Consider the following 16,414-nt stretch of genomic DNA (forward strand, 5'->3'; position numbering starts at 1 on the left):
AAGTTGCACTATATCTCACCCTCTCCGGTCCCTGATTATTACTGACGGGTACATTTGTTTGTTTGTTTTTATATGTATTCTAATGTAGTACTGTTACTTATTTTGTATCGCGCTTTTACCCGCATTTATCGAAGCATATTGTTCCTCATCCATAGATTTGATATCTTATCTTGTTTTTCATTTTACTGGAAAGATTTTCATAAAAATGACTAATTGGTATCCATTCATTGGCATCTGCCATCATTATTCTGACTGTTTTTTAACACATACACCTTTTTCACTTTTTACAGTTGGATGTCATATTCCTTCATACCAGTTTTCACATACCTCCAATCTTTTCAAACCTTTTTTTGTTCTACATGTGCGTTACATCTGATCCGATGGTGAATTGGTTGCATATATTCGAGCACTGTATCTCGGCGAGTCACAGAAGTAATCCGCCATCAACCGGTTGTTGGCTTCGGCACGATCTCGTTCGATATATGCTCTTTTTGAAACGGGGGGTGGAGAGCTAATCGCACCCGTAACGGAACTAATATACTTTGTCGCGAGCATAATCGCACTCGTAACCGCCTGTTCCTCCTCCACGTCCTCGGCTTGTTGGTCGGGCCCGAAAAACTGTTTATATATAGATGGAGGATCCATATATAGTGAATTTTGTGTAAAGGAATTATAGAGTTGTAGAGTTGAAAAAGAATTTTTATAAATTTGAAGAGTTTTGATTGGGAATTAGTTGGTTTAATATATAAACAAATAATTTTTTTTTTATTCACCAACGGTAATATGCAACGGTCCATTTTTTATTTTTTGTGCCATTCTGCGCGTTTTGGATACAACGTAGCAAAAAAAAAAGTCATATAACGCGGGGGGGGGGGGGGTGTACCCCCCCCCCCCCCGCGTTTTCCTCCTAAACGCCACACAAAACGCACCCAGTACGGGTGGTCTTAATAGGATTGACGAGTCAATGTGTTGCTGGTCCTAGTAATTTAACAACATTTCACAAACAAGTAGCGATCTAAACAAAATGTAGAACTTACTCAAACTTGATGCATTAGACGCCAAGTGGACAAACCACGAGCAAATAAAAAAACTTTACAACTTACTCGAACTTGATTTTTCATTACTTGCTCATTGAGCTCTATGATATGAAAATTATGAATTCAATGCTCCTGAGTCCTGGTTCTCTCCACAAATTATCTATTGTAAAGAGATTTGTATCTTTGAGATCTGGTTTCCATGTAATCATGAGAGTCTTGATGTAGATATAAACATTCAATAAGATTGCCAATATTCCATACATTTCATTATAATACATGGTTTAAATCCTTCAATTACTTATCATGAGCTGCCTTGAAATTTTGACTTACACTTGCTTGTTTTGACTCACAACTTCTTTGCCTTTATATGTTGAAATTTTTGAATTACAGTTAGCACATATGACTCGTTACATAGGTTTAGTAAATGTTCTTCTGACTTGCATATTGAAAACATCAGTTATAAACTGCATAAGATGATTACACTGTTACGTTCAACATACACAAATTACTATAATACATTACATAAAGAATCAAAATAAATTTTATCCACAAATCTAATTAATAGGATATACATAACACTTGTTTTATTGATTAGCCTAGACACGACTTTTTTATAAAGCATGCTAGATATAACAACATAAATTTTATTATTTTCATGACGGTTCATCTCTCTTGGAACCTAGGTTTATTAATCAATGATTTATGCTATCTTTAATTTTTGTAGCAATGTTGCATATATCTTAATAATGTGCATTATAAGAATCATATGTTTGTATTAGTAGGTTATTAGCCATGTATAGATTTAGTAATAGTTAGTAGTTATCCATTAGTGGGTACATATTCTATATATTATTGTCTGCATTATCCATAACCAAAGGATCATGATGAATAATAAAACTTAAAAACATTCACACAATAACTGTCGGATACAAACTTCTTGTGTTTGTCAAACTTATGCGTTTTCTGAGCGTAAGAAGTGTTTCATCTTGAGAGCTTTAGAAGTTTAGTATTCAAACGTTAACACCCGCTAACTATTTATACTAACACAATGGGGTTAAAACTTAAAGGAGTAAAAACAACATTATAATAGTCAAAAATAGCTATAAGCGACTAGTTAACTTTTTACCGGTTATTAACCGCAGTAAAAAAGGCAGTTACAAACATCATTGTGTTTGAATGGGCAGGGGGTAAGCATGCGTGTGTTAGACGTGCACAAATCGGGTTCAACTGGAAAACCCGAACCGGTTCGAAACCGGTTTTTTCACACCGGGTTGTAAAATGGAACCGGTTCCAATCAAGAACCGGTTCGGTTCCCGACCTGAACCGATGCCCAGATATGCTAACTTTTAAGAACCGGGTAGGGTATGAACCGGAACCGGTTTTTACATAAAAACCGGTTCCACCGGTTTTTTTCGAAATTTAAATATTATAGCCGTTAGGAACCGGTTCCAACGGCTATATAGCCGTTTTTGACCGTTGGAACCGGTTTTTTAACTACAAATAGGTTATTTTCTTACTATAAATAGCAAGGTTTGTTTGTGTACTTGTTAAACCAATTCCAAAACTATAAAACACACTCCAAACCACAATTAACCTTAAACCGACAACAATGGCAACTAATGATGACGTTGTTATGGTGATCGAAACAACAAGATGCCCCGATGTTTGGGTTCATTACGATTTGTGTCTCATGACCGACTCACATGAGTTGGCACGTTGCAAATATTGCTCGAAGTTTCTTAAAGCAGGGTCCAACTCGACATTACGAAAACATACGAATAAGTATTGTCGAGAGAAAAGAAGGTTGGAAGCTAAAAAAACGGAAGTGAGAGAGTCGTCCGGCTCTACAACCCAAAAATAAGTATTCCCGGATTAAAACGACGGACTTTGTTTTTTATGTTTTAGTTGTTATGTTTAGTATCGTTTATGTTTTAGCCTTCTTGTTAGTTTTTTTGATGGGTGCCATAATAATATTTAGTTGGATGGTCGGGTAAAGGAACGGGTTTGCTAAAGGAGTAGTATTTTAGTTTGTTTTTGAGTTTGGTGGTGAAACAAGTGGTGGAAACAAGTTATATATAGGTTTGGGCATCAAAAACCGGTTCCAACGGCTATATTACCGTTGGAACCGGTTCCAACGGCTAATTGGTGTCTAAAAAACCGGTTCCAACGGCTATATTACCGTTGGAACCGGTTCCAACGGCTAGTTTGACTTTTGTTTGACCATTCAAAAAAAACCCGTCGGAACCGGTTTTTCCAGGTACGAACCGAACCGGTTCCAATTAAGAACCGGGTAGGAACCGGGTTGGAACTGATACTGACATACAAATAGGAGAACCGGGTACGATTTTCGGGTACAAAAATACCCAAACCGGGTATTGTACCAACCGGGTTGGAACTAGAACCGGTTCCGGTTCGGTTCCACCAGTTAGGTTCCGGAACCGGTTTTTTTGTGCACGTCTAGCGTGTGTTGACCTCACTGGGGTATTCCCGTTGGTGGGGCTGAGAGACAGTGGCTTCGTTCCGGGACATGCGGTTTTGATAGCGGAATCTAGGAAGGTTGCTAAGCATGAGGCTGCGTGTTTGGAGAATCAGCACGTGTTTATTTCTTTTGCCTTCGACACATTTTGATCCCTAGCTCCCGAGGCGGTTCGCTTTTTGGAGCGAGTGCAGAAGGTGGTCACAGTGACTCGCAGAGCCCTAGGAACCAAGGATTGATCTTTAGTAGAATAGGCTTTGCGATTCAAAAGGGGGATAGCGGCACAGATTGTTGCTCGCTTATCCATTATCCAGATGTAGTTCGGTTTGTGTTTATATGTGTAAAAACAATATATATTTAGAGAGAAAATATGTAGGAAATTTGTTTGGTTATACGTGTGTGTGGGAACATTAATTAAAGTAATAGTCGAAATATGAAATTTTCTATAGAAGGTTCTACTGATCCGTTACAAACCGATGTCCACATTACTGGTTAATAACTAGTTTGAATTTGGTTAACCGATTTGCGCCTCTACTTGCCTTCCCTGATTAAGGATGGTCTGAAGTCGTAGAGAATTTGTGAGACGTAAATAAAAAGTTGATACCGTTAAAAGAATTAATAGTTTGTTTCACGTACATGTGCCGTTATTTGGAAATTAATTAAAAGAGAAATAAAAAAAAGAAATAGTTGTGAAATGAAATCCATAATCCTGGGCGGGCATATTTGTAGGCGTATACTTGGGCATTCTTCAAATCGGTTCATTCATTCCCTCCAATCCAATCCAATCCAATCAGATAAACCCTACCCTACCCTTGTAATTCATTGTTTTTCCCAATTTTCATGCTTTTTCAACCCATCATTCAAAGGTACGTACGTTTTTAAATTATCTATGTATGTATGCATGTTCTTCATCATCGTCTTAGGTTTGAAATCTAACTGCTTCAACCACCATTTTGTTTGGGATTTCAATGTTGAATCATCAGGATTTTTAACATTATTTTATGCCTTGTTCCATCGTATTATTCTTTCATGGCGTTTGCATCCAAAAGCTGATAATTGCGTTTTCAATATATTTGATAAATAAAATCCAGTTTTCGATAATGGGTTTGGGACAAATATTGCATGGATTTTCCTCCAAGGGTATGTTTTATTTTGAAACATGAACCAGCCCGCTCATATGTATATTGCCTTCCACTTCGATCTTGATCGACTTTAGTTACTAAAAATAGACTCAAGTTTGGTTTTTGTGAATACAACAATTACCCAAATTAGATTTTTCTTATAATTTGAGCCATGACCTATATTGACATGTAACTTCATTTTCGTTGTTGCACTTTAGGAGTATCATTGGTATAGATACAGTTTAATAACTATACTTTATATTTATCTGATTTAGTACATTTCACTAAACATCAATGAAAGCATATTATTAATAAGTGGTGACCAATGAAATTGACACATTGCAATGATGCTACAGGTTTAAAAGCAAGTGTGGCTACCGGTTCAGTGTTAGTATATAAAGTTTTGGGTTAACTAATAAGGTTTGCGAAGGTGAAGTGAAAGATCAAACAGAAAGATGGACATACCAGCTTTATTGACTTCGGCTGGTATGAACATATGGATTTCGGTCGGGATGTTTTCGTTATATTCAATATTGAGAAAGCAGCCACTCAATGTGAAAGTTTACTTTGGTCAACGGATCGCTCAGGGGCGCACGCGAAACGAGAATATTTGTTTTGAAAGATTCGCCCCTTCGGCTAGTTGGATATTAAAAGCTTGGAATGCAACTGAAGAAGACATATTTGCTTGCGGGGGCATTGATGCAGTTGTTTTTCTAAGGATTGTTATTTTTAGGTAGGTACAATTCACTATTTCCCATGTAAGCGGGTCAAAAGGGGTCGTTTTAAAAAAGTAGCAAGTTGCCTTTTTGTTGTTGAAGTTGCTATTTTGACCCGGACTTGCTTTGACTTGTATTTATCCTAGAATATGCAAATCTGATAGAGTCTAGACTCTAGAGTTTTTGTCTTTTAATTGTTGAATCGTGACTTGAACTCATTTTGACCCGTATTGACCCTTAACCATGCAAATCTGACAGTGTCCAGAGTTTTTATCTTTTTGTTGTTCAAGTCGCAATATTGACCCGTATTGACCCTTGACTTTGCAAAATTCGACAGTATCCAGAATTTTTGATTTTTTGTTGTTGAAGTCGCTATTTCATATGCCAACTTCACTAAGACAAAATTATGAAACTTTAATCTGACTAGATTCTAGTGAAGTCGTCATCTGAGACATGAGACAGTAAGAAACCACCTATTTGTCATGCGTTTTTAAAGAACCTAATTTTTTGATGAATAAGAAAATTTCCACTTCCCTCCGTTTAATACCAACAGTCATTGCATTGCTTCTTTCTTATATTTTTTGTAATTCAAAGTGCAGTATACGAATTTTTGCGATTGCTACTATCCTTTGCACCTTTCTTGTGCTCCCATTGAATTATTTTGGGGAAGGGATACAAGGGATTGAAGATTCTACTGCCATGGATTTATTGACTATTGGAAATGTCCAAGAAGGTTCAAAATGGTATGCATTAATCATTAATATATACATATCTCGTTCCTTATATGGCTATATTCGTGTATGTATGTATGCATGTTCATCTTGGGGTGTTTCTTTCAGGCTTTGGGCTCACTGCTTCACGCTATACGTTATATCCGCGTGTGCTTGCACTCTTCTATACTTCGTAAGAACCCCAATATATACATCATTAACATAGTAGTTAGTTGTATGCATATATCATATTTTCAAACATTTTATGATTATATACGTGCAGGAGTATGAAAACGTTGCTAGAATGAGAGCCGAGCAAGTATTAAGGTTTCCAACAAGGCCAAGTAACTTTACAGTTGTCGTGCGTGGCATCCCATGGTCATCAATTGAGTCCTACAACGAGTCAGTGGGGAAGTTCTTTAGCAATTATTATGCATCGAGTTACATTACCCACCAAATAATTTATCGGTTTGGCGCAGTTCAACAACTTATGGTACTAATGCACTATCATTGTCATGCATCTAGTTACATTTTTTGAATAATAATAATAATAATAATAATAATAATAATAATAATAATAATAATAATAATAATAATAATGAGTTTGTTTTTGTAGGAGGATGCAGAGAAGATGTATAAGGTTATGACAACCGTCCCTGTAATGGCAACTATTCCTGATAACCAATGTTGTGAACCGAATACAGAGAGGTGTGGGCTTTGTAGAGCAAAGTCAGACTCTTTTAAGAAAGTAGGGAGAGGGAGTGAGTTGACCAATCATAACGTGGATGAGGAGCTCAGAGGAAAGGTTCATTCCGCTTATTATAACTATCGTTCTAGTTATTTTGTATACTTTCTTTGGATAAATTTACATAATAGTAACCTAGTTTCCCAACTATAATTTTTTATACATAACTAAAAGAGTTTAAAATTAAGCGAGACAAATTAAACATATATGAACTTTGGTTACTGTTTAATGATTATTTCTTCTCCATTCTGAAAAATATAATTATTTACATAAAAATTACTGGAAAACATGGTTAGTTTTCACTTGTACATTACAACAATGGTTGAAAAGAAAACAAAATTTATATGCAGGAGTGTGAAGCTGCATTAGTGTTCTTCAAGAGCCGATTCGATGCATTAGTTGTATCACAAACAATCCAATCAGCCGACCCTATGTTATGGGTCACGGAACCAGCTCCAGAGCCACTCGACGTCTTCTGGCAAAACCTATGTGTACCTTATAACTTACTATGGATCCGCAAAATATCAGTATTCATCGCATCAATCGTGTTCAGCGTGATATTCCTACTTCCCACTACATTTGTTCAAGGTCTAACCAAAATACAATATCTCCAAAGCACGTTTCCTTTTCTAAGACGCGTATCAGACAGGAGTTACATCAACCTTATTACCGGATACCTACCTAGTTTAGTCCTAACCGTCTTTCTAACTATAGTTCCACCACTAATGATGTTATTTTCCACACTCGAGGGGCGCGTGTCTCGGAGTACGAGGAAACGAAGCGCGTGCGTTAAAGTTTTAATCTTTTTTATTTGGAACGTTTACTTTTCCAATATTCTTTCGGGTTCTTGGATTGAGCGGATGGGGAGGTTAACGGTTACTAGTCCTAAAGACTTGGCTACACTGCTTGCTGAACTTATACCGAGACAAGCTTCGTTTTTTATGACGTATGTGATGACATCGGGTTGGTCCGGGCTGTCATTTGAGCTGTTGCAGCCCGTGCCACTTGTCGGGAATTGGTTGTTTAAATGTGTTTTGATGAAGGACGAGGATTTTGTTCGGCCAATTACGTTTGCGTTCCACACTGAGGTTACAAGGGTCCTCTTGTTTGGACTCCTTGGGTTTACCTTTTGCATATTGGCGCCTTTGATCTTGCCTTTCTTGCTGGTTTACTTCTGCTTCGCGTTTCTTGTGTACCGCAATCAGGTCTCTCTCTTTCTTGGTTATTTTATATGTAAAAGTGTTTACAGTGGTTTTTAAGCTAAATATTACAAGGTTTTAGAGAAATATCAAATTCAATGTTAAATGAATTATTGGAAAAGAAAAAGAAATATTAAAAAAAAACCACCTACATACCAAAAATTTCTCTCTTTCTTTTAACATCTATTTTGCGTACACCTACCTACATATGATCTAATGATATTTTAATTCCTTGCAGATCATGAATGTTTATTATGTGAAATACCAAACAGATGGGAGTTACTGGACTCTTGCACACAATGCCACAATTTTTTCACTAATACTCACACAAGTAGTAGCTGGAATCCTTTTCGGTATGAAAAAGTCGAGCACCGCTTCAACTTGCACCATCCCACTAATCGTCTGCACTGCACTTTTCAATGTATTCTGCAAGAACAGATTTTTACCGCTTTTCAAAAACCGCTCTGCACAAGTAAGTAATCAACTTGTAGTAAAACACACTATATCTGTAATATATAACTGTTTTCTTCATGTGTGTGCGCAGGATGCTATTGAGATGGATCGGGATGATGAGCGATCCGGAAAACTACAAGAGATTGTTGAGAATTTACCGAAAGCTTATAACCAGTTTGAGTTATGTGGTGATCAGATGCAGTTGCCAACAAAAGAAGACGACGATAAGCATTCTGATAAACCGAAGAAGAGTAGCAGCAGTGAGAGTCTTGAAGAATTGGAGATTGTGGAGAATCTGGCTGAAACAGAATCTGAAGATAAGATAGTATCCATCAACTAGGAATCTTGAATTCGTGTTTGAAAATGGATCATCAATCTCTCCAATGGGATGTTGTCGTACACATGATTGATTGTATATACCTCAAACTTGTATGTATGTATTTTTCTATCATTCCATTATTGGATAGTTCACATGTGTAGTAGTAGTTTCTCTTGGATTGTAAAGTTGTAATGTGTTCACGAGTTTTCTTGGTGGTGGTGTATTTTCTTAGTGTTGATCATAAGCTTATAAATTATACAGATTTCTAGAGATTTTGTTGGTTTTTAATTGCAAAGCAAAATATACACATGCATGTCCCATATATACTCCCATTGTAACGTATGTTGGAATTATGGACCGGTTCGGGTAAGTCAACGTGGCCGACCGGGTTGTGACACGTGAGAGTTACATCCTGGGCAACGAACTAAAATCCGCTTAAATTGTTTGATCGGTAAATGACGAATTTAATATGACGAAATTATTATTTATAATTGTTATAGATAATATAGTGGTTCGGACTTTAAATGAGTGTTGGAACGAGTTGGACTTTGGCCCGGTTAGAATTTATTAATGATAAATAATACTATTATTTATATTATAAGAAAACCTCTTTTTACTTGGAGTCATATGATAAATAATACTATTATTTATATTATAAGAAAACCTTTTTTTACTTTGAGATGACTCCAAGTTAATTGGAGGCATGAATATATTAGATATACATACATCACGTAAAAACAAATAGGGTTTTTTGGAATTCTGCCGCAAGCCACAAAGGTCTAGCCGCCGCTACCGATATCGTAACCGACCACCGCTAAAGCAAACTACCGCACCGCCATCGCTGCCGTGTTGCTGCCTCCGCCTCTGATCTGGTGTTGCTGCCGTGTTCGCGCCACCTTGCCCCCAACTCGCCATCACGACCAACCGTCATCGTGTTCGGTTCGTCACCTAGCATCGTTCGTTGAACCTCGGTGTCTCAACCGGTTAATCATTAACCGAGGTAAACATATATATTTACGGTTTACTATTATATGTTATTTTATAACTCGTACTCGTATCGTATGTAACCAGATACTATACGGTTCCGCTTCATGGTGATTACTCGCTTTTATATTCCGCTGCGTATTCATATATTAATGTGATTAATAATTATGAAACTAATTTAATTAAACCGGGTTTAATTGTTAAACCGTTGACTGATCACCACTGGAACCCAACAGTGGTATCAGAGCCTAGGCTACAACATACGAGTCGAATTCGGTCTTTTCACCGGATCTACATCATAAACTTCAAGCTAGTTGAAGTTTTTGATCTAGATTTGTTTTTGAGCAATCTTGGTTTGGTCAATTTTTATTTATTTTATTTGACCAAAATATTGCTCAATTTTATTTTATTGGATATGTAAATCTGGCCCGACCTTGTGTGATTGGTTGTTTGATTTTGGCCATATGGATGGTTCAAAGTTGTATGTTATTCTTAGGTTTTATTTTATGGTTTTTGGCCACCTTGATGGTTCAAAATTGTAATAGATAGGGTTTAGTTTTTCATTACTTGTATTAGTGAATATTGTAATGAAGAAGACCCGAAAGAAAATCGAGAACGAGCGCACGGAGTTCTTGAAGTCAGTGGGAGTTAGCAAAGATGACGGGATGCACCAGGAGTCCATCCAAGTGGTTGTTTTTGTGTTGTGACCCCTTGACCCGATTGGTCTTGCTAATAGACTCTAGCAAGACCAATCACCTTTTTGGTCATTTAAGATTTACATATTCTTGTTTGCTATTTTGGTTGCTTGCTTGATTATAATAGGTTATAATACCACCAACCTAATACCAAATATATTAAAATAAATTTTAATTAACCAATTAAGCTTTTGCAAAATTAAACTAAATTTGATTTTCCAAAATCTTATAACTTAATAGTTTAACTATTAACTTAAAATTGGTTAGTCATATCGCGACAAACTTAGTTTTAATAGGTTATTTAAAACTGAGTGTCCTGAGAGATGAAAGAGTTCATAAAGTTGTCCCGATTAATACAGTAAAACTGGACTTTTACTCTATTCGGTAAATTCTAAAATTAATCCCAATTTTAAAATCAATTGTTAATGTCATCCTACTATAAGCCACACTTGAGGCATACTGCGAAATTTCAAGTGTTTGGAGCTACAACACCGCACTTGTTTTCTAGCCTATCCCTTCAAGGTGAAAGGGTTTCGTTGACACATCCGGCCCTTTCACGCATGTATATACTAGGGCGACTATTACTTTACTCTTCTGTTACGTGCTACAGCTGTCTGGAGACTAAGGTGGGCATAGATGAGGCTAAGCGTATCTACCTAGACAATTGTTTTTTTAACAGGCCTCATAACCAAGAGTTGTGCTTTATTCACAATTGGCAATCGTTGTCAGTCTGCATAACCACTTACTAATGTTGTGTGCTACAACTTCCATTACTAACTGGAAGCCAGATTCTCAAATCCCTATTTTATTAATGTTAATTGGGTCATTAATAATAGGATTATAACATCGAAAATACTAATTAAATTACTTTTTCTTTATTAAACACATGTCATCAAACGAAAATTCACCCTACGCACTTAAGTCTATCCTTGAGAAGGATAAATTGAATGGTACCAACTTCATCGAATGGCACCGCAACTTGAGACTTGTTCTCACAATGGCAAAGCGCCTGTATGTTCTCGATGGACCTGCTCCGTGAAAACAACACAGCCGCTGCTTGAAAAGTTCTTGAGAAGCATAGGGATGACTCGGCTGATGTCTCCTGTATTATGCTAGCCACCATGACTTCTGAGCTTGCTAAAGGCTTAGAAGACTTTGGTGCCTCTGAGATGCTTGAGCAACTCAAGGGCATGTTCCAGAAACAAGCCCGTCAGGAACGGTTCGACACCATGAAGCAGCTCATTAGCTGCAAGATGGCAGAGGGGTCTCCCGTCAGTGCGCATGTCCTAAAGATGAAGGGGCACATCGATCAGCTTAAGAAACTTGATTATCCCCTGCCCGATGAGATGGCAGCTGATTTCATCCTCAACTCTCTCCCCAGCTCTTACGACCAATTCGTAATGAATTTCAACATGAACGGCTAGGTAAAGACAGTGCCGGAGCTGCACAACATGCTCAAAACGGCTGAGATGAACATTCCTTCTAGGACCAATCAAGTTCTGATGATCCGATCTGCTGGGGTAAAGAAGCCTAAACGCAAGAATCAGGGTTATAAGGTAAAAGGCAAGAAGAAAGTTACTGTTGCTGTCAAATCTGCCACCAACACTAACAAGAAAGTTGCAAAGGCACCACCGCCGCCTTCTGAGGAGCGCCAGTGCTACAAGTGCAACAAGATGGGGCACTGGATGCATAATTGCCCCGAGCATCTAGCTGAGATAGCAAAGAAGAAGGCCAATGGTGAAGGCACTTCTCGAGGTATTTCCATATACGTTATTGAACTTTTCACTGTCTCTAGTAACACATGGGTATTTGATACCGGATGTGGTTTCCACGTTGTTAATGTCTTGCAGGAGCCTGAGAAGTGGAAGAAACTGAATAAAGGCAGCATGGAACTCATCGTTGGAGATGGGAAGCGAGTACCAGTTCTGGCAACTGGAGTTTTTCATTTTACTTGTCCATATGGCCTAGTTTTTCCTTTGAATAATTGTTTGTATGCTCCTGGTTTGACTAGAAACATCATTTCATTTTCATTGTTGCTTGAACAAGGTTTTAAGTACGTTTTTAATGTCATCGCTATTTCTGCTTACTTACATGATATCTTCTATTTTGAGGCTAAACCTCGAAATGGTATTTATGAGATTGATGTTCAAACTGATAATAAAGTATATCAACTTTCAAAATGTATCACGACTAGCATCAATGATACTTTTCTATGGCATTGCCGACTTGGCCACATAAGCAAGGCAATAGTTAAAAAAATCCAATCCAAAGGGATTATTGAATCCACAGGACCGGACTCGTTTGATGATTGCGAATCTTGCTTTGCTGGCAAACTCGCCAAAGACTCATTCACTCATAAAAGTGAACAAGCAAGTGATCTGTTAGGACTCATACATTCTGATGTATGTGGACATTTCAGAACCATGACTAGAAACCATGAAAGATACTTCGTTTCTTTTATCGATGATTATAGTCGATACGCTTATGTGTATCTTATGAAACACAAGCACGAAACTTTTGAAAGGTTTAAAGAGTTTCAAAACGAAGTGGAAAAACAACTTGGTAAAACCATTAAAATGCTTCCATCAGATCGAGGTGGAGAGTATCTCAGCTCAGAGTTCATCACTCATCTAAAAGAGCATGGAATTGTTTCACAGCTCACTCCACCTGGCACAACCCAACATAATGGCGTGAGCGAGATGAGAAATCGAACTTTGCTAAACATGGTTCGATCGATGATGTGTAGAACTAACTTGCTTCACTCCTTTTGGGGTTACGCCCTTATGACCGCCGCCCTCATTGTTAATCTAGCTCCAACTAAGAAGATAGACAAAACCCCATATGAGATATGGTATAAAGGAAAGAAGCCCAAATTGTCTTACCTTAGAGTATGGGGATGTGATGATTACATCTCAAGTGAGTCTGATGACAAACTTGATCCCCGTGGTGTAAAAGTTGTTTTTGTCGGATACTATAACCAAAGCGGTTATTACTTCTTTCATCCTGATACAAATATGATTTTTATCAAGAGGAAAGGCCACTTCCTTGAGAAGAAATTTCTCAATCGAGGAACTGGAGATAACATTGTCGATCTTGAAGAAATTCAAGAACCACAAACAACCGCCGAGGAAGTTGGAGCGTCTGATCAACAAGTTGTTGTTGATACATCAGACGTGAAATCATATGCTAACGGAATGTGTAATTATAACCTACATAAATCAACCAAGGGGAGGTTGTGTGATGAACTACAATCACCCGAAGTTGTTAGAATTGGTATTTGAGAAATCGAAGTCAATCCTAATCTTTCTACTTTACGAAACTACTTGCCAACTTAAATTGACATCATTGAGATGGTATGACATTAGGAAAGGGTGGACTTTAAAATGCGCATGCTATCTCCTTAGTGCCAAAGATGCTCACAAAGGTTTAGGGAGCCATCTATCATATATTGCTATGGCAGGTTTATCACATGTCCAAATATTAATTATCAATGTTAAAATGGAGTGGATTCTTGATCTTAGATGGTAACCTTCGCATAATTGAAAAACTCGTTTAGAATTTCTTATCTTGGTCACCTATATATTATATATAAGTATTTACATTTTATATAAAGTTCAAAAAAAATTAACCCCAAATGATTAAAACCTCCGATTAAAGTAAAATAACGATTCACTATTAGAAACATTTGTGTCAACGGATCGATACTTGGTTCTTACCAATACTATTCTACATATACGATAGGTACACTTGCCTATTTTGTGTGTGTTTAGTCTTTGTAGAAATCACTTTTATAAATTTAAAACACGATATTGTGCAAAAGCAAATCATTTCATCCTTTCATATTTAACCGCACGCGCAGAACACATCAAGTTTTTGGCGCCGTTGCCGGGGACACGTTACGTTTCTAAGAACAATCCAAGTTTTAATTTAATCATTGTTAATAATTGTACAAATTTTTAACTTCTATTTTATTTTATCTTTAATTTTTATTTTTTTTAAAATATATAATTTTACGGCTAGCCTACTTTTTACCTTTATTCACCTTACCTTACTTTAGCTTAATTAACTTAAACCTTAGATAGTTTAGAATAGCCTAGCCTAACTTATAGTTTAACTTAGACTAACTTTAACTAACTTTTAATTTAGTGTTTAATTTTGATTTAGTCCCATGAATATCCTCTACTTTTGAGCCTGCGCTTGTTTCTCCAATTTCTGAACCGGAACGACTCTTTCGTCGACGAAATCGTAAACGGACTACAGAAACCGCAGAAGCAATCAAAGACGAATCAGTAGACGTCACCACATCAGGAGAAAATCAAACCGAAGAAATGATGGCGGCCCAGAACAATGAGCCGAACATGAGCCAGTATGCCAAGCCAACTCTCGAAGGCTATGGCAATGGAGTGGCTCCACTCGAAATTACCAAAAATTTCGAAATCAAATCTAGCACCATTCATATGGTGGAAAATTCAGTTCAATTTCATGGTCTCCTCGACGAAGACCCTCTTTCTCACATATCTCGATTTCTACGAATCTGCGGAACCTTTAAAATCCAAAACTGTTCAGAAGATCAAATCAAACTCAAACTCTTTCCTTTCTCTCTGAGGGGCCAAGCCCTAGAATGAATAGAATATCTTTCTTCTGGTTCCATTACCACTTGGGACCAGATGGTTGAACAGTTTCTCCTCAAATATTTTCCGTCGGATAAAACTGCCAGATACCGAGCCAGCATTACCGGATTCCGGACCGGTGATGACGAATCGTTACACGCAGCATGTGAAAGATACAAAAGTCTTCTAAGATGTCCACATCATGGACTGAGTGTATAATTACAAGTACAAACTTTCTTTGACGCACAATCCAGTCAAAACAAGCAAGCCATCGACCAGATCGCTGGTGGAGACCTGGGATCCAAATCACCTAACGAAGCATTTGAAGTCCTGGAGAAGGCCGCAAAGAAGAGTTTTGCTTACGACCCACCAAGATCTACACCTACACATAAAGGAATACACCACGTTGATTCCAACACTCTTGTCACAGCACAACTTGAAGCTCTCTCTAAAAAATTTGAACAACTTCAAGCCGAACTATCAAAAACCAGACTCACCTGTGACACTTGTGGAGGAAGCCACAAGAAGATTGACTGTAAGCAAGTCATCATGGCCATGGAAGAAGTCGATTTCATCGCTCGACAGAACAACACTTTCAGCAATAACTACAATCCAGGATGGAGAAACCACCCGAATTTCTGCTGGAAAGACGGAGGTAACACTCAACCTTTACCCGGATTCGAAAAAAGAGCAATGAATCAACCCTTCCAGCCTAAACCTCAATTTCAAGATCAAAGTTCTAGTAGCCATCAAAACCTGAGCTACTCCAAGATCGAATAAATGCTAATCCAACTAATGACCAAAACAAATGAAGCAGAAAAGAAAGCCGAATCAAGAGCTGTTGATATCAGCGGAGTATTATGAAAACATGAAGCCGATCTCAAAAGTCAACAAGCATCACTTCAGAACCTAGAAACCCAAATCGGACAAATTGCCCGAAAATTATCCGAAAGACCACCTGGCACACTTCCAAGCAACAAATCACCAACCCGAATGCAACAGCTAACGCCGTTACACTCAGGAGAGGTACAGCCAATGTTGTCACACCAGCTTTAGAATCAGTTATGGAGAAAAAATCTCTTGATGAAACGCAGGAAAGGCTGACTCCAACAAGCACAGTACAGCCTAATGAGCCAGTCCGAACCTATGTTCCGCCTATTCCATACCCTGGAAGACTGAAGCTGGAATGATTGGAAGCCATGTATGGGAAGTTTCTAGAACTCTTTAAGCAACTCCATATCAACATCCCTTTCATCGAGGCTATTGCTCAGATGCCAAAATATGCCAAGTTTCTCAAAGAAGTTCTGACAAACAAAAGGAAGCTGGAGGTGCTCTCGCATGTCACCCTA

General features: G+C 37.8%; 1 protein-coding gene across 1 annotated transcript; it reads left to right on the forward strand.

Annotated features, from left to right (window-relative positions):
- The first annotated feature begins 4,993 nt into the window (after window positions 1–4,993).
- LOC143561106 (hyperosmolality-gated Ca2+ permeable channel 2.1-like) lies at window positions 4,994–8,797 on the forward strand. Its single transcript, XM_077049247.1, has 8 exons — window positions 4,994–5,367; window positions 5,950–6,093; window positions 6,190–6,253; window positions 6,344–6,589; window positions 6,677–6,865; window positions 7,156–8,010; window positions 8,243–8,476; window positions 8,549–8,797. The coding sequence occupies exons 1-8, from the start codon at window positions 5,090–5,092 to the stop codon at window positions 8,795–8,797; spliced, it is 2,259 nt and encodes a 752-aa protein (XP_076905362.1). The 5' UTR covers window positions 4,994–5,089.
- The last annotated feature ends 7,617 nt before the right edge of the window (window positions 8,798–16,414 follow it).

Source organism: Bidens hawaiensis, unplaced genomic scaffold (genome assembly GCF_021521415.1).
Source record: "Bidens hawaiensis isolate Kalapana, Puna unplaced genomic scaffold, B.hawaiensis_p1.1 tig00020536_1, whole genome shotgun sequence".
Classification (NCBI taxonomy): domain Eukaryota; kingdom Viridiplantae; phylum Streptophyta; class Magnoliopsida; order Asterales; family Asteraceae; genus Bidens; species Bidens hawaiensis.